General features: G+C 35.9%; 1 protein-coding gene across 1 annotated transcript in view; it reads right to left on the reverse strand.

Annotated features, from left to right (window-relative positions):
* Positions 1 to 7,365: 7,365 nt before the first annotated feature.
* The window catches only part of LOC104280050 (regulating synaptic membrane exocytosis protein 2-like), a gene marked incomplete at both ends in the record, with an annotated part of 41,404 nt that continues 29,773 nt past the window's right edge, over positions 7,366 to 18,996 (reverse strand). The window contains one exon of the mRNA XM_009877579.1: positions 7,366 to 7,434. Coding sequence (XP_009875881.1) covers positions 7,366 to 7,434 — 69 coding nt within the window. The remainder of the gene's footprint in view (positions 7,435 to 18,996) is intronic.

Raw genomic sequence — 18,996 nt, forward strand, 5'->3', positions numbered from 1 at the left:
TTCCCTAGGTCTGACAGAGCCAATGCCAGCCTGCCCCAAAGATAGACCTGTCACTGGCCAAGCCTAAGCCTGTCAGGGATGATGGGAACGCCTCTGGGAAAACATATTTAAGAAGCAGGGAAAAAACTACTGCACCACAACTTGCAGAGAGAGAGGAGTGAGAATATGTGCAGACACTAAGGTCGGTGAAGAACAGGGAGACAATGAACTCCAAGTGCTGGAGCAGAGATTCCCCTAAGTTGTGGTGAAAACCATGGTGAAGGAGGCTGTCGTCCTGCAGCCCATGGAGGTGACAGGGGTGTAGATGTCCACCTGTGGCCCATGGAGGATGCCACGCCAGAGTGGGTGGATGCCTGAAGGGGGCTGTGATCCAATTGGAAGCCCACACTGGAGCAGGTTCCTGGCAGGACCTATAGCCTGTGGAGAGAAGAACCCATGCTGGAGCAGGTTTGCTAACAGGACTTGTGACCTGCAGGGAACTTGCGCTGGAGCAGGTTCCTCCTGAAGGACCGCACCCCATGGAAAGGATTGATGCTGGGGTATTTTACTGAACTGACTATAATCTCCATTCCCCATCCCACTGCACTGCTCAGAGGGAGGAGGTGAATAAATTGGAACTAAAGATAAGCCTTGGAAGAAGGGGGCAGATGGGAGGTGAGGGGAAGGTGTTATTTTTAAGATTTGGTTTTATTTCTCATTACTGTAATTTGATTGTTAATAAATTCGATTAATTTCCCCAAAGTTGAGTCTGTTTCACCCCCAACAGTAACTATGGGTGATCTCCCTGTCCTTATTTCATGCTGTAAGCCCTTTGTTTTATGGTCTTCCCCTGTCTAGATGAGAAGGGAAAGTGATAGAGCTGATGTGGTGGGCACCTGGCCACCAGCCAGGATCAAACCACTATAACCACCTTTGTAACTGATCCCAGCTAGGCTTTCCCTTGTTTGAGAAGTATCCCTAAAGAGAGTCTGTGATAGGAATGCAACTTTCTTGCAGCCTTCTGTTAGATATTAGATGCCTTTGTAACTCTAGATGTAAAGCATGCAGCAGAACATGAAATAACATGCTGAATTCATATTTGCTTAACTTTACTGAAAGAAGAGAATAATATTGATAAATACTGATAATCTGAATCTAAAACTTGAATGTCATTACATTTTTACTTTCAAAGTGGAGTGATATAGCTTATATTTAAAAATATTAAAGCAGTTCTAGAAAGAAGTATTAACTGAGACAATCTGGATGTTTGAAAAGAAAGATGTTTTATCTGCTGATAAAATGATACTAAAGCTTTTTTTTGAAAATAGTGAAAGTATTACTAAATTTTGCCTTTGATACATTAAAAAAGAAACTAAAAACTCAAGAAAAAGCTTGAAGAATGATAATAAAAATTCCTATGTTAACAACTGTAGACATAAAGTTGTATAGTCTATATAACTCATTTGCATAAAAGCAAGGAAAAAGTTTGAAGATCCCTTGACCAAAGGGGTCAGCATAAGGACTATTTTAACACTGCTTGAATTTTACTTGCAATTTTGGGAGGAACTTTCAAGACACATAGACACTAAGCCATTTTTCACTGAAGAAAGAACCCAAAAAGAAAAGATTTTAGAGCAGGGGAATGGGTATCAACTTATAATAGAAGAAACAGGTTGTGAATATTTACGTCTGTAGTTACCGGGCTTTTTGGGATGCTGCAGTCTCCCATTTTGGGCTAGCTGGTGACGTACGATGAAATCCTTTATTTTGATAAAGATAGAAGTCATTACTCTATGTACTAATGCTGTAAGATGTCTTTCAATAGTCATTTGATTTCAACATGCAACCAAAGTATTTGCATGTTCTATGTCTCCACTGAACAGCAGGCATCAATAGGATCCAGGTATAAATATTCAGCTCACTTTATCAGCAAGTAAAGAGAAAGGCTTGTGTTTCCTCTGCAGAGAAAGCTGCCACATATCAGTGAAAGAATTCTGTTGAACAAAGGGGTTTTGAAAAGTAAAGCAAAAATGAATAATTGCTTTTCTTTCTACTTAAACAGAATCATTAAGTTCAATAAGAATTTCATTACTGGTCGTTACTATTTTTTCTAATCTACTTGGCTCCAGCTATCCTCTGAATAAATGATTGTATTCTTATTTGTGGCTGAAACGTTTTGCTATCTTTTGCATAATGAGAAAAACTTATCTCTATAAATATTTTATTCTCAAGGCTGGAGACAGCGTTCTTTCACTTGGAAAAACTGCCTTACATTCTGCCAGGATTCATCTGTTGAAACATATCTCAGATTACAAAGGTTTCATAAAATGATGTAGTGCAGATGAGATATTGGTGTAGAACTGAATTTTAAACATTAATATCTTTTTAATATTTAATTCTTACAATGATAGGTGAGACTTTATATGATTAAATGGTCTTGAGAATACATGTCTCTGTTCATGAAGTCAGACTCAGTAGGTTTCTTGTACTCTGTAGGTTGCTACAGGTTCAACATATATTATGTAGAAGTACCTGGGAAGAAAATTGCTTAAAAATTATAGTCCAGATTCACTGAACTCATTAACTTTAATGCCCATTTAATTTTAGTCAACTAAAAAACAAAACAAAACTCTGTTTTTTGTTTAATTGTATTTAGTATTCTGAAAATTTAAATGGTGTTTTTTAAAGTGCTCTGGATTTTTTCTAAAATCAATAAAACAACACTGTGTTGCTTTTATGAATAAGCAGGTAAGAGCATTTGAAAGGGCATGTGAAGATGCCGATATGCTCCCACATAGAATTGCGGATGATGGACAACTTTATGAGGGCCAAAGTTTATTGCTCACAACAGCAAAATTAATGCTTTAAATAGTTTGAAGGCTTCATACAAGCAAACTGGAAGACAAAACCAGAACTGCTAATGCCTCCTTTTCTGCTATCCTGTGCTAAGATTAAATCCAGCAGAGACGAGATGTAATAAAGGTTCTGTTCTGGTCGTTTTGATCACAAGACAAAATGAATGTATATTGTAAATGAAGAGAACTATTTTAAAAATCTTACCTAAAATCACTTTTGCATACTTGTTTAAATACATAATATGTTACAGCCCTTTCTGACAGTAGCTGGTGTAGAATACACATACAGCCAGAAAAAAAAGACTTTGAATTTTTTCAATTGGTTTATCTCTGTTGTCTTCATAGAACCATAGAATAGCCTAAGCTGGAATGGACCTTAGAGATCACTTTAATCCTGCCTCCCTGTGGCCAGGGACGCCACCTCTCAACTAGATCAGGCAACACATGGGGACCGAACAGGAATCGAACCTGTGACCTCAGCGTTGTTAGTGCCACACTCAACAGACTGAGCTAACCGGCCCCCTACTGAGCTAACCGGCCCCCTACTGAGCTAACCAGCCCCTGTCTTGAAAACCTTTCCTGTTGACAGGACCAACCTATTTCATAACACTGAAGTATATTAGGTTTGTCTAAGCAGGATGAGCAATTATGAACAATTTTTCTAAGAGATTTTTTAACCCTTTGTAAAAATTACAGAAAAGAATAACATGGGAGATAGATGTAATTGAAGCATTTTATCACCAGGAAATAAAATTAGCGGATCAAAATTACCACAGCAGTGACAGAGAGCAACTGCAGATATTTTAAACATAGATGTTGATGCAAGGTGCTCTTACTTTTAAAATTTCCTCTATTTCACCAGATAAAATCTAACACTCGGTTTTCTGCCTATCACTAGCTTATCCAAAGACAGTCAATTGACCTTATGGAACCAACACCAGAGAGGCTATATAAAAAGATGATGTAGAGAATGAGAAAACCTCAGCCTCAAACAGGAACATGGTGAAGTCAGATAGCAAATATCTTTCAGTGAACTATTAATAAATACATAATGAGATCAAGTAAGGTCCATGGAATTCATAGAGTCATAGTCACAGAATCATAAAATGTTTTGGGTTGGAAGGCACATTTAAAGGTCATCTAATCCACAGTTTTGAATAAAAGTAAATTAAAGAGGAACCAAAAGAGAATTCTTCCTCTTAAAGGTTTCTGGAGTTTAGTTCGCAGGTCCAGTACTTTGAATAAACATTAATTTTACGGAAAGAATCACTGAAGGTACCGAGAAGATGTCAGCAAATACAATTAATGTGATACAGCATTTATACGGCAGAAGAAAAAAGAGCAAAGTGAAGTGTCATGTTAAATAAAACCTGAAAATACAAAATGAAAGAACTGGGCTAAGTAAGAAAGAAAGAAAACAGAAAGAGACAAATGGCTTCATGCAAGGATGGCATATATTTAAACTAAGATTGTGATGAGTCTGCAAATGAATAGAACCTTAAACGAGAGTATGCAGATGATAAGACAAGGATAAATCAAAAGACTTGTAAATACAGTGACAACAGCACATAGAAAAAAGAAAGGCAATAAATATATATTTCAAACCCAAAAAGAACATCAAACTTTCCCGCCCACACAGCCAGTCTGAATTAAAAAGCAACTAAGGTGTAGAATTGTCAACAGAAATCCAAAAGCTAAAAGATCCTAAAGGAACTAAAGGTACTTCAAAAACTCAGTAAAGGGAATTAGCCTCATTCACTGAACTGCAAAGACCGTAATTTTACAAGTTGTCGTAAGACGAGTTTACGAAATCCTAAAATTGTAAAACCATGTGTTTCACAAAAATCCCACTGATGTCTTCGAGCACCTGGTAACTTCTGCAAAACTTGGTACCTTTTTCCAGGAGAACACAAAATAATTCAGTTTCAGTATGGTACCATACTGGACATTCTAGACATATATCCATCAAACCTTCTTTTTCTCCTCCCTTTATTATTAAACTCCAAAAGTTGATACATTTCAAATTTAACTGGCTAAAAGGAATATGAAAGTCCTTCCCTTGAGGACAGGTAATCTGAAAGCCTCGGGCACTACCAAGCACACACAGAAAGCCAACCAATCTAAGACTGAAAATACAGTAAGTAGGAACAAGTGACTTCTGAGGATCCCTGCCTCTCTGGTTCCAATAATTCATATCACTCTAGCTGCATATCCTTCCTGTCTTCTGACTGTAGTAAAGCAAATAGTGGAGTAGGAAAATAAAAATGCTCTAAGTGTTCCTAAATATCTTTCTGATTAAAGCAATAATCTGAAAACTGAGTCTATTACTGTTTGATCTAAGGAAGATAGAAAATTTAGTGGTCTTGCATCCACAGCATTCATAGAGTCTCTGGTAAAATTGCTGGAACGTTTGGGTAGAGAAAAAATGTTGAGCAGAGGTTAACACAAATCTGAATGTTTATGCAGAAAAGGTAAAACATATTCCTATGGGATAGAATAAGTTTTACTGTGGAATATCTGGAAGGTTCCAATATGAACAAGGACAACCTGTGCTTTAAAAGGTCTGCTTTTTAGGTATTCTATTAAGAGACCTACAATGAACCACAGCCAATAACTATGTTAACAATATGATTTGCCTTGTTTATACCACCAAGTGTGTATAATATTACATCAGTTTTAAAAAGGGCTCCTTGACAAAATTTTCATGTTGTTTAATAAAAAAAAATCTGTTATCCCATTTTCCCAGCAAACACAAGACCTATGGCAAGGGAATAGCAACGCAGCAGGTCAAAAATTAAGCAGAGCCTGAGATAGCCAAGAAATATCTGCAAATACAGGCATGGCTATGTAGACAACACAGAAACACATCTGAGCTCAGACTAGTAACAGTTTTTAAGACAGGACTGTGCAAACTCAAGTACTTAGTTACCTCACTAAATGTTTCGATTTATCAGTATGTGGCTGCATCCCATGTTTCAATATCCAGGATTGCCTACTTCACCTCCTTTTTTTATACTCTATCCCCAGGCCCAGCTGTATTCCTCTCACTCTTGTCTCTTATACATCCTTCCTTAGCCTGCCAGCAGCAGGTGCTTTTACAATGTAAAAGCTACACATCTGCTGACGGGTCGCTACGTGGCAGGATCACATTTTGAATGCCCACCTGATCACTGCCTTACAGCTCCTCCATAGACCAAGTAGCATACACTGCTCCATCTTTGCCAAGCAAGGTACACAAATCACTGTAGATCACAGAAAGTGAGGGGTTAGAAGGGACCTCGGAAGATCATCTAGTCCAACCCCCCTGCCAGGGCTGGATCACCTAGAGCAGGTCACACAGGAATGTGTCCAAGTGAGTTCTGAATGTCTCCAGGGAAGGAGACTCCACAACCTCCCAGGGCAGCCTGTGCCAGTGCTCTGTCACCCTCACAGTGAAAGGGTTTTTCTAATATTTTTGTGGAACCTCCTCTGTTCCAGCTTGTACCCATTGCCCCTTGTCCTGTCATTGGACATCACTGAGAAGAGCCTGGCTCTGTCCTCCTGACACTCCCCCTTGACATATTTATAAACATTTATGAGATCACCCCTCAGTCTCCTCCAAGCTGAAGAGACCCAGCTCCTTCAGCCTCTCCTCATAAGGGAGATGTTCCACTCCCTTCAGCATCTCTGTGGCTCTGCACTGGACTCTCTCAAGCAGTTCCCTGTCTCTCTTGAGCTGAGGGGCCCAGAACTGGACACAATATTCCAGATGTGGCCTCACCAGGGTATAGTAGAGGGGCAGGAGGAGCGCTCATGACCTACTAGCTACCCCACTTCTATTTCACCCACTTTAGCCAGACCTCACACAAGGGAACCAGGAACTGTCTGACATAGACCCCTCTGAGTGGGTTAAAAACCTCAGTAGAGCAGGAGGGTGACAGCAGAGTACACATAGAGTTGTGCAGTCTATTCTGGGCTGGTGCCAGAAGCCATCAGTACTGGTTTAAAGGCCACATGGCTGCATCCTAAATATACTCTCGTTTTAGTCGGTGAAAGCACGATTCCCTGATTTTATTTTTTTTGGCTATGATTATTGTATTATCTTTGTAGAGGAGGAGAAACATTCTTTCACGTTACTTTTATCTTGAATACTCATTAAATTCCCAGTTCCAGTATTTCTTGGTAAAACAGATAATCTGCTATCTCCTTAAATCTTTAGGCTTCAGACCTTTCACCATTAAACCCCAATGTCTGTCAAAAAAGTCCCAAATAAATGCTTATTCACATTTAATAAAAACGCCAGTCTTGTGCTATTTTTATCATTTTATAAAAGCAACAAGGAAATTCACACATTGATCTATTTTACCCTCTGTTGGTAATTTTTGTAGTTAAATATGCATTACCCATTATACCTTTTTTATGTTTGGTGCAAAAATATACACTTAGGTTCCACTTCTATTTCACCACAAGAACATTATAAAGTTCATAATAATAAATTATAAATAAGAAAGATTTCTATTGAACATAGAAGAGTAAATTTAGACAGTAATACCTGAAACAACACCAATTCCATCATCACAGTCATAATCAGAGACTTCACTGTCACTGATTCTTTTGGACCCTGCCAAAAAAATAAAACAAAATCAGTTATGTGTAATTTATCTTCCTACAAGTTAAAACTATCCCCAGTCAATTACAGACAAGTAAATGTAAGAATTTCATAGCTGACAATGAAGCATTGATATAAGCACATAAGGGAAATTACTGTTATATTATTACAAAGGTATTAGTGTACCAACTATTTTCAGCTAAATGTTTAATGTAATATACAATGAAATGCTGAAATACAGCTCTGCAACATTACTTTTATGATATATTTTCATATACTTCATATCTATAGGTATTCTTTCCATATAGCAACTGGCATCACACTGTTCATCTTCCAAGTTTTCATATACAATGCATCACCCCTCCCTGAAGTCTTTGACTACTAGAAGAATTAATAATAGTAATAATATTAAGTGGATGTAATATTTTCTTTGGGGTATTAGTAAGCATTCTTAGGAAAATAGGCAGCTTCACAAATACAGTGTGTCCTGAAAAAAAAGATAAATGTCTGTGATACTTTAGAGGAAGCAAGCTATAAAATGCTCTACAAGAGTACACCTGTCAAAATAGTTAGAGATTAGTTGGCAAAACCAGATTCCACATCCACAATTATAGCCAACGTGTAAGTCATGTAGAACAAATATATATGTCATTTTGTGTTTAGCTTAATTTTACTTCTGTAGCATCTTTTAAACAGTATTTGATTGCTGACATCAGGATTAATCACTGTCATGTGAATGATAATTATTCATTTACTTCTTTTAAATGTGAGAATCCCTTTCTTCAGCAAGATAGGTGTCTGTTCTAATTCTCTGGCCTTCTAAACATAAGTCACTAGAAGGCAGAAGCTTTAATCTAATTGTCATCAAACCTTCAACCATGTGCAACATGTTTTTATTCCTAGCGTAGGACAAATTATTCTGAAACACCTACACACACAAAAATGCCAGTGAAAACTGGTAGTATATCTAAAGAAGGTCACTGGCATAGATGGATCCCTACTCTCCTTTCCCAATGGAAAACTGGGAGAACAAGTGCTAAAAGGATTTTTGACAAGAATACAAAGATTTCAGTTTAAAGAAATTTTAGAAATTACTTGAATCATAAGAATTGTTGCCAACATCTGCCTACCCACCAGGGGATAGTGGAAGGTCCTTCTTTAGCAGAGCGTACTTACAAGATCTGTATGGAAAAAGTGTTCTGTTCTCAGAAGCTTGCTTTCAGCAGGCAGGGGTCCTGGCAACTGAGACTTCTCCTAAGCCATAGTCTTCACCATAAGTCACTAATCAAACCATTCTCCACAAATTCATATAATTTCTTTTTGAATCACAGTGTTCTCTTGGCCTCTATAATACGCTATCTCAGTAAGTTCTGCAGTTTCATTTTGCACTGTGTGAAGTAGACTTCCTTCTGTTTTATTTCTATTACATTACATCAAAAAATGGCCTCCAAGCTTTTGTATCCTGAGAAACATGAATCAGCATTCTATATTCTCCTGCAGTCATCTTTTTTTGAGCTAAAATATCATTTAGTTCCCTTGCATATGCAAACTATTATGAATTTCTGATTGTTCCTGCTGTATTTTTGTGTGTGTTTTCTAGTTCTTCTGTACCTTTCACAAGAAGTCAGAAGTGATTGCAGCAATTGAGATGTGGGTGTATGAATTTATGAACTAGAATACAGGCCATTTCTTTTGGGATAAATTTGCCCTGTTAAAAATTATTCAACTAGAAAACAGTATAAGTGTGATATGCTTTAATTCTTAAAAAACACAATCTAGCCTGCTATTACATTATGCAATTCTAAAAGTAATTAAGTCCGACATGGACAATAATTATTTTCTTAATTATAATATCACAGAAGCCAAATGAAAATCTCTTGTGCTTCCCAGAGAAAGAGTATCCATTCCACCTGTGGTGCTGTTCTTGCTGTCATTTCAGCAGAGTCTTCTACTGGTGTGGTGAGCAAGAAGGACTAGTCTCCATTCTCCTTAGACATTGATTCAAAACTAGATTCAAAACTAGATCATTAAATGAGAACGACAACATTTGTGACCAAAGACTAAGCAAGAGAGAGCTACTGCTTCGGCTGGGATTTGACTGAGAGCGAAGAGGCAGAAGTCCCCAGAGGGAGTGCAGATCAGTGCCATTCTGGCCTGTGGCAACCCTGTACTGGCCTGGCAGTGGGACTGTGGCTGCTGTGCAGAGATGCCAATAATAACACTCAGAGTCTATCAGAGAAAGAGAATGCTGGAACAGGAAGATGAGGGCACCTGAACAGTTTGCTGATGCTCATCACATGGATGCTTGGAAAGGTTTGTATTATGAAAGACATAAGAGGGATGAATCAGCTATGATTTGAATGGATGCCATTTACTCATCATCTAATTCATCCTTGTGAATGAATCTAATTACAACCAAGATTGCTTTTTATTTATGTTTATATTTACAGCTAAGTACATCTGCTTTAAAATATTTTTAGAATATCATGTTCAGTATTCTGGAGAAAAGATTTGCCTCTTCAAGGATGAAAATAGCCAGCTGTTGTCACAGCAGGCTCTAGACTTCTCAGTAGAATAGCTAAAATTACATGTCGTAGTAGTCACAGGATATTTCTGGCAGAGAGACTAAGAAGCTTCAATGGACCACATGACAGAGGTCTCTTTCATTCTGTCTTACCAAACTACATCCACCTTTTCCAGATTCTCCTAATACCTCTACTCCAAATCACCTTCCAGGGTCTAAAGTTGTTTTCCCTTTATTATATATAGGCTTCTGTCTTCACTCCCATTCAAGCTGCAGGCAAGAGCCAGGGCATGGGGAAAGTGAATGGGCCAGGATTGAGACCTGCCCTAAGGATGGGAAAAGTAGAGAAAGAGTCAAGGGAAGTCAAGGGAAGAATCAGAATTCAGAGCTTTCTCCAATTGCCTTTGCTACTGTAAAGGGAAGAGTCTTTTGTAATAGCTGACATCCCTAAAATATGAAAATTTTATCTGTAAGATGAGATATGGTGATCATTCAGATCAGATCGTCTATCTCCTCAGCCAGAGGCTACCCTAAGCCTAACAGACTACTCTACAACTACTAACAGACTTAAACCAACTGAAAAACAATCATATATAAATAATATTTCACACATAATTTTTAAATGCTAATTAAGAAGTCAGAAGACATTTAAACTAGAATGTATTACTTGGTTTTATCTTCAGAAATCAATGTTTTCAGGAAGGACAGAGGAAGGAAAACATGTCACTTAAATACATAATGTCAAGAGGTACTGCCTGGAATACATAACTTCTGCAAAGCAATCAAATTATAGTTATTTAAAATGTCTTCCATTAACCTCAGAAATGGAACAAACTAGAAAGTGCACAGGTCAAAATCCTTTATTGAACTGAGTATGAGGAATATCAGTACAACTGTAGGCAGTTTAGTTTAATATTTCTTATAATTTTTGCTGGAGTAATTTCATCTGCTATGTATTAATTTTAGAGGTAATTTTCTTCTTAACCTATTGACAATGTTAATTTGAAGATTTAGGCTTTGGTCCCACCTTAGCCATGTCTTTTCAAAATACCATTTCACTGAATATTAAATACCACTCCATATAAATATTGCTAATGAAATTGTTACTTAGTATTTTAATGAACATCTCAAAGTGTTTGTCAAATACATTATAAAATATGGTACTTATTTCAAGAGCAGAAGGATTAAATCCATTCTAACAGAAATTTAAAATTCTGTAAAAAGTTTAAGTATGTAACACCGGGTACACTGGGTGCATCAAATAAATGCATTGGTATCAGTGGTTTGCATATAATTAACTTTTTCTTTGATGGATCTTAAATATGAAGAATAGCATTAATTAAGTCTCACTGCCATTGCACCGAAATATAGTTTATTAATAAAACATTCTTAGGGAAATTATTACCATTTTGTCTGATAACTGGGTAGTAACAAATGGCAAATATGGACTTTTGAATGCCTTCCATCAGTATTAATGGCTATTAAAGTTACGAGCTGAAGGCAAAACAGACCCCATGCTGTATGATTAGTGAAAATCACATAAAAAATGCCTTAATCTAGCACACATCCAACCCACTGAAAACCGAAGATATATTCTTATTCACTTCAGCAAGTTTGGGTTTAATAGCCTTGAACTATCAATAAAACAGTTTTCCAGGGACACCTTAAAGTGGGGACAGTGGAGAACCTCCCCATCAGAATTTGATAACTCTCAGTATCCTCCTTCCCTCCTGCACCTATCTATTCCTTCCCTACCGCTAGTGCTGCATAACCTACTATCCGACAACTCTGCAAGAGCATCTACAAACTAGAACTGGAAGTTTGTGGCTCTTGCACCATAGCTTTCATTGCAGGATTGGGAAAAAAATCCCAACACCTAAAAACCATTAGGCCCTTTATTTTCAATTTCCATTTCAAAAGTACTTTGAATTTAAATTTTTACTGCTTTACTTTTTTTCCTATTTAATTTTTTAATTTCTATTAGGCAGAAAAGGAATTTTAAATACAGTAGCTTCTTAGTGTAAAAAACTTTAGAATTTTCATCTTCAAGGCTAGCAATAATGTGAAGAGTGAGGTGTTTTATTCCATTTTATGAATCAAATATTTTTTATTAACTTTTCATGGGCTGCAGTATTGGTGGCCACAGAAAGCTTTAACAAACTTCCAAATGAAAATCATATGCAAATCATTGAAGAAATTTTTAGAGCATTTTCTTTGGATGTCTCAAGCCTATCAGTGTTTAGGAGGCATTTGGACAATCCATATAATAACATACTTTAACTTTCTGTGAGCCCTGAAGTGGTGAGGCAATTGGACTAAATGATTGTTGTAATGTCCCTTTCAACTGAACTATTCTCTGCTATCCTATTTTACTTTTACAGAATCTCATTCCTCTCCATGACAGCATTCTAAATAATTGGAACTTTTCCAAATGAATGAAACAAACGACAATCATAACTATCTTCTTGCAAAGCAACCAAAATCTGTGGAGAGTATTGAAAGATCTTCTGCATGACAACTGCAATTGGCACAGAGGTGTGCTCCACTTTGTTGTTATTATTATATGGGGGAAACAATTCAAAATATAATACCTTCTGTGTTTCATATATTGCTCATTGATATATCTGATAGGTCTCAGGAGAAGACAAACACATGACGTTCAAACCTCTACTAAAGCTTATGTGATCAATCAATACAGTTACCAGAATGGACTAGGATAGGGGATAGAATGAGAAATCAAATTAAGATGAGTCAGCTAAAACACAGAAGGAAGTGCCAGATTTATGGTCCAGGAATTCTATGTTTTCCACGTGGAAAGAAACAACAATAGAACAAAACAAAAGAAGAAAGCAGACCGATCTCCTGAGCCACCCCTTACAATGCAGGAAGGTTTTACAAAGCTTTGTGGACTCCTTGGAGAAAAAAGAGTCACGAAGCATGCTTATGAGCTCCCTCCCTGAAGCTCACAGAAGGCCTTCACAACCACTTAAAGTAACTTAGCATTGCCTGTAATTGTTCTGTGTTCAAAGCTGACATATAAGCAATCCTAAAATCAGTCTCACAACTGTCTTAAGAATTTGCCCTCTCAGTCTCTGCCTGAGGGTTCTTAGTGTGAGCTGATTTCTCATGCAGTCATGCTGTCTCCATGTCAATCTCTCACTTTATCCTCCCGCACAGAATAGAGGGGGTTTAAGTTTTTGACCAATTTCATCCACACTGAGAGAGGGGTAAAAATACCAAATTTAATTAAGTTCCTACAGATGCTTGAAAATGGTTGCTGGATGGAAGAGAGAGACACAAACCAGAACTCCTTCATGAAAGAGAAACATTATCAAGTTAAAATTTGTGGCTAATGCACATGTGCACAAGCCCACAGTTGCCACAGCAAACACGGTCTCTTCCCATATGACAATAAAGTCTAACAACAAGACTTTATTTCAGGGAAGAATGGAATAAAAGAAACATGGGAGACTAAAGGTAGATGTAAAGGAAACTGGGTTTTATTAGTACTACTCTCAAGAAACATATTGTGGAGGTTTTTTTCCTTCCATCATGGTATTGGATCTAATTTCTTAACAATGTGTGTTTCATTTTTTGAACATAACTAAAATATAATTAGATAAACCAATTTTCCAAGAGATTCTTGTAATTAAAACTGTAGGTACTGCAAAAAGCCCCACATGAAATGCACTACAAAATTTAAACTTGTAGAAAGTGTACATTACAAATTTATTTAAATTTAATTAAGATAAACTACTCAGATATGGCAACTGGATTTGTAACTGAGGCTTAAAATCAATACAAAACTGTAGAAATATGTATCAGTATAAATAGTGATTTTGCCAGTACTTCACTTACCCCACATCTGTATTCTAAAAATACTTACACTAGTTCTCAAACAGTGTTCCTTTTAATACAGCATAAGCAAAACAGCATTTTCCTAGCATAGTAATAAAGCTCACTACAGTTTACCTACCAAAGCTCTACCTAAAATAAAGGCAGGCAAAGCAAGTATAGTCTTACAACACTGTTTCAATGTCAATATTGAGATGTTAAGAATAGAGAAAGAAAGCCAACGAAAGACCTGTGCCTGAAAAGCGGACAAGAAAAGCCAAGGAACATTTAAGCAATTTAGCAACTGCACAATAGGTAGCAAAAGCACACTGATAAAATACCAAATTAAATTGTGCATGTATACGGAAGCAATAAGCACTTCTGGCATGCTGAAAATTTACCTGAATTATATGAATATAAGCCTTTATCTGGAAAACAAATATCGAAATGAAGTAGTGTCAGGGAAAAATATATGAATCAATACATGTAACAGGGATGGTTAGAACCTTAAACTTCATTGTAATTGCTGCTGTAGACTGAGGAATTTGATATTGTAGGCCATAGTCATTCAAAACAATAAAACTCAAGCAGCTAGGAGAAATTAAACCACAAAAATGCCAAACACTTCTGGGTCAACATTTATACTCAGTAGTCACAGAGGAATAGTAGAGCTATTGCTCTGAAATCCAACTGCACATCTACTGTAAGCATTTAGTTTTCTTAGGGCAAAAATATATACTCATCTAGGCATACAACACAAGCTGCTATACTTAAATTTACTGCTATTGGCATCCTAGCAGAAAGTTATTAGCAGAATTTTCCTGAAATATATCTATGAATCCTGCTTTAGATTTAACAGATTCATAAATGATTTTCCAGTCAATCTTCTGCCTCCAGCTAGGTCTTGATTTGGCAAACACATGCATACATGAATATCTTATCATTGTTACTGGTGAAATTAAGAGTCCTGATGTGAGCTTAAAAATTAAATACTTGCAATACCTGATTTACTCTTTGCATTCCTTAAGCCTGGCTGGTTTATGTAATTTACCTTTCCATACAACTATACCAGTTTTTCTAAACTTCACAACATAAGAGTATGCAAATATCTGGACAATTATGCAAATAATAATTCTTACTTTGCGTTTGCAGATTTTGTAAATGTGACTTCCATAAGGCAATACAAAGAAGCCAGGAAGTCAGAATAAAACGAAAATTATCTTGCCATTAGCAAGACATTATGAATGATTTTATTCCTCATAGCTGAAGAGCTCACAGACATCCTCTTAAATATTGAAGTGTGACAGTCGATGAGTAGATGATGCACCTCAGATTACAAGATTTGACAGTGCTAGAGGAAAATTGAAAACTTCAAATTCTTGCCAACTGGTGCTCTTAATAATTCACTGAATCACTAGGTACCTTCTGGCAAGCCACATTTTCCTGACATCCAAGCACTAACTATTTCAATATGTAGACTGTATCACTAAAACATCTAATAGTTACAATTTCTAACTCTCTATATTTTCAGATTGGTTTTATTGACAAACATAATTAATTTTTATGGCCCAGCTTCAAAATTCCGTTAGAATATTCCAAAGTGAATAAACTTTTAGATGTGAGGTGTACTGCATAACTTCTCTAAAATATCTGTTCCTTGGTACTAATCTCCTCCAGTTACGAATTTAACAAAAAACTGACTCTTCTTTGGCTACAAAATTATGAAGGGTGCAGTAAGAGAACATTTTCTAGTTTAGTCCAGCAACACTGGAAAGTCACCAAAGGTTCAAGAGGGCCATCAATAAAAAAAAATTATAACATCACCAACAGAGTCTATAAATTATTTATATGTTTTAAAATTATGGACTTTCTAAACTTAACTTCTGGAAAGATGTAAAGTGTAGAGCTTCCTGAAGAGCAAAAAATATAAAAATACTCCAATTATAATGGGAATGAGTAATCAGAAAGGCATAGCTGTTTCTGTATGGTTACAACACAGAAAGGAAGAAGTCAGAATAGTATTAAACCCATCTGGAAACTTCATCAGAATCATCATATTGTTATATGATAGTTTATTATGCTTCAACAATTAAAAAAAAAACCAATAAAAAATACACACTATTTTTAGCCAGAAAAGGAAGTTACTGTATGGACCTGTATTTTTTAGAATCTTTTAAAGGTCACCTGACTTGCTATTTATCAACTGCCTAGCAAGGTTATTTTACCCTATCCACTGAGTTATTTCAACAAAGAAAACTGCTTTTCTGTCATCATTATATGACAGAAGACTAGTTTAATAACATGATTCTATCAAGTAATTAGAGCAAGAATGTCATAAATAATCAAGTTCCCTTAAACTACTTCAAAACTGGAAGTATTTTTGCAGTTTAATTACAACTGTATAAAGTGTATTTTCAAATTCCCAAGCACAGTATTAATATCTTCAACAAGTTTCTTTTATTACAAAAAATAAAAATATTTTGGTAGTTTAAGGCCTTTTCAGACACCCCTGTATCATGTTAAATACCTTTTAATTAAAGTATTTAATAAACCATAGATGTACGATAAATATAATAAGTAAATCATAAATGTATAATAAATACCGTACTGGTATATATATCCATATTCTATGAACAAAACATCAATGCATGCAAACAAAGATAAAATGCCCAAGGCCTATGCTCCATAAAAGAAAGAGAAAAATTAAGGAAGAAACATGAAAGAGAAAAGTGATATCCTTGCTCTCCAAGGTAAAATTCTTATGATAAATTCATCATTCATAGTCTGTGCCACTGACCATAAAATGCTCCATATTATAATTTGAAAAAAGTCACTGATGCATGTTTTCAGTAAGTACAACTCACTTACCTACTAGTGAATAGCATTACTATAATTCCCTCAAGTAAGTTTCAGTGACATTGATTTAAAATTATCGTACTTACTGACCATATTCACGACAAACTAAAAGGAAATTGCCGAGACAGCACTTAGCTTATGCATTATAGAATTTTTTATTCCCATCCAAATGAATAAATAAAGTTTGGAAAAGGAATGTTACATATAGTTTTGTTCACACTTTATGAAGTTTTTTTGTAGAACATAACTATATCCTGCTTTTGTCCTCATACTTTAAATACCCATTATTGTAAATTCTCTCTCTCCAGATTTTTTTTCTATGCCTTAAGTATTATGAAACTCCGTGAGTGGAGCTATTGATCAGTTTAATCTAAAAGTAATGAAAGCTCCTTTAATTACATTCCCTTTAGAAGAAAGCTACTTTTTAGTCTATTTATTTACAATTATATTGATCATGACTGATTTTTCTGGTGTTCAGTTCTTGAAAATATATTAATTGATTCTACATTTTGGACCTCCATATGTTGATTTCCAAACACTGCCATTTCTAAAATCTCTTAGACCCTGCGTTCAGCAGAGTTTCTCTCACATAGATATACTACTTTTCCCATACTAAGGATGCTCAAAATACAAAATTTCACTTTTATTTTTTTGTACATTCTCATGGCAATTAAAAGCTCTCCTTCCACTGCTATAACTAGAGACCTGAAAATATCTGTTTTTACCGTTATATTTATGTTTCTTCCCTTGTTTAGGGAGAAATCTACACTGTATACCCATTCTTTGTGGTCTGCAGATCAATAATTCAGATAGCTTACTTTTAACGCTGAAAATCTATCTTTGAAAACTAGTGTCAGTTACTTTTTATTCCTAAGTAAATGGGAAATTATTAAAATATTTGAAGTAAACCAAAATATGTTTCTAAAACAAATTCAAAGTAATTACAAAACTAAAACCAATCGTTGTTTTTCAAAACACGAGGTAGTCAGGTATTCATCATCTAAACAATACCAGCTCACACAGCACTAATGAACACATTACATGGACATAACTGTAAAAGATTGAATGAGAATGTCCCATACAAACTTCTGTATGATATTAAAATATTATAAATACTTAGGGAAGGCAAACAGCCACAAGATGTGCTATTTGCCCTTCACCAGTGCCCTGTTCAGGTTAGGAAGGGCTTTTTGGAGGCCATCCAGTGCAACATGTGTTTCAGACTTGCCCAACTTATGTTGCATTACTTACAGCCTTGTCCAACTGGATATATATCCAACAGGATATTCCTCTGCCTCTCTGAACACCAAGAAATACTTTTATTTCCATTTCTGCGGTGTGATACCAATAATTAAAAAAAAAAAAATTTAAATTGCATTCTGTGGCCATTGCAAAAATCTAACCAGATGTTAAATTTCCATCTGGATGCCTTTCCAGTCACCAAAAAGGAGGAATTTTTAACTCCAAGAAACCTTATTCTGTACTTGTAAAACTATTTATTTAAACTGAAAATTACTTATGACACACAAGAATTTAAGAAGTGTATACATTCCCAGAACAGAAGGATAAAATCCTTCTTTATGGGATCCTGGTCTCAGTATGAATGCAAAAAGCGTAATTTATTGAAGAAGTATGTGAATTCTTCAGCAAGCATAGTGAATGTCTGACACTGCTTATTGGGCTGAAGTTCCCAGAATCTTAAGTTGTCAAAGTGCCACTCTGGGAAGTCAGGCTCCATCACCTTCATTGAAAAGCAAATCTCAGTGTTTCACCAAACCAGAAGTTCTGATTAGTCCTTTCCTCTACATTTCCAGACAGGCATATCAGATTGTTCAGTTAAGCATATTATTAGTATTTATTAGTATCTGTTAGTACTAGTATGTATTAGTATTATTAGTATTAAAAAACACTTGACTTTCGAATTTTGAGTCAGTGTCACTGAACAGATCCTTAGTCAAGAATTATTAAAATCTTTTCCTAAGCAAAGCAGTTACTCTTTTATTTGTTCTTCATGGCAGTTATTTATTGCATACAGAGGAATTACTATAAACAAACAGGGTTTGCTTGCAGGATTGAGTATTTCCTGAACAACAGAATTTCACTAACTTCCCATAGAAACAGATACTGAAATGCCCAGTTGGTCTGTAAAAGTAATTTTACATGGGAAATTTAACTTCCTAGAGTGCGCCGCAAGATGGGAGAAAAGACAGAAGTCATTTAAAACTTTTACTTAAACAATAGTCATGATACTTGAGAAGACTGAAGAGGACTGAAATGAAACATAACTCCTTACCTGCTAACTATCTTTCCTGCTTTTCTGGATAAGTGTGATCATACAGCTTGAATGTTACACACTGTAA

Source organism: Apaloderma vittatum, unplaced genomic scaffold (genome assembly GCF_000703405.1).
Source record: "Apaloderma vittatum isolate BGI_N311 unplaced genomic scaffold, ASM70340v1 scaffold7521, whole genome shotgun sequence".
NCBI lineage: Eukaryota > Metazoa > Chordata > Aves > Trogoniformes > Trogonidae > Apaloderma > Apaloderma vittatum.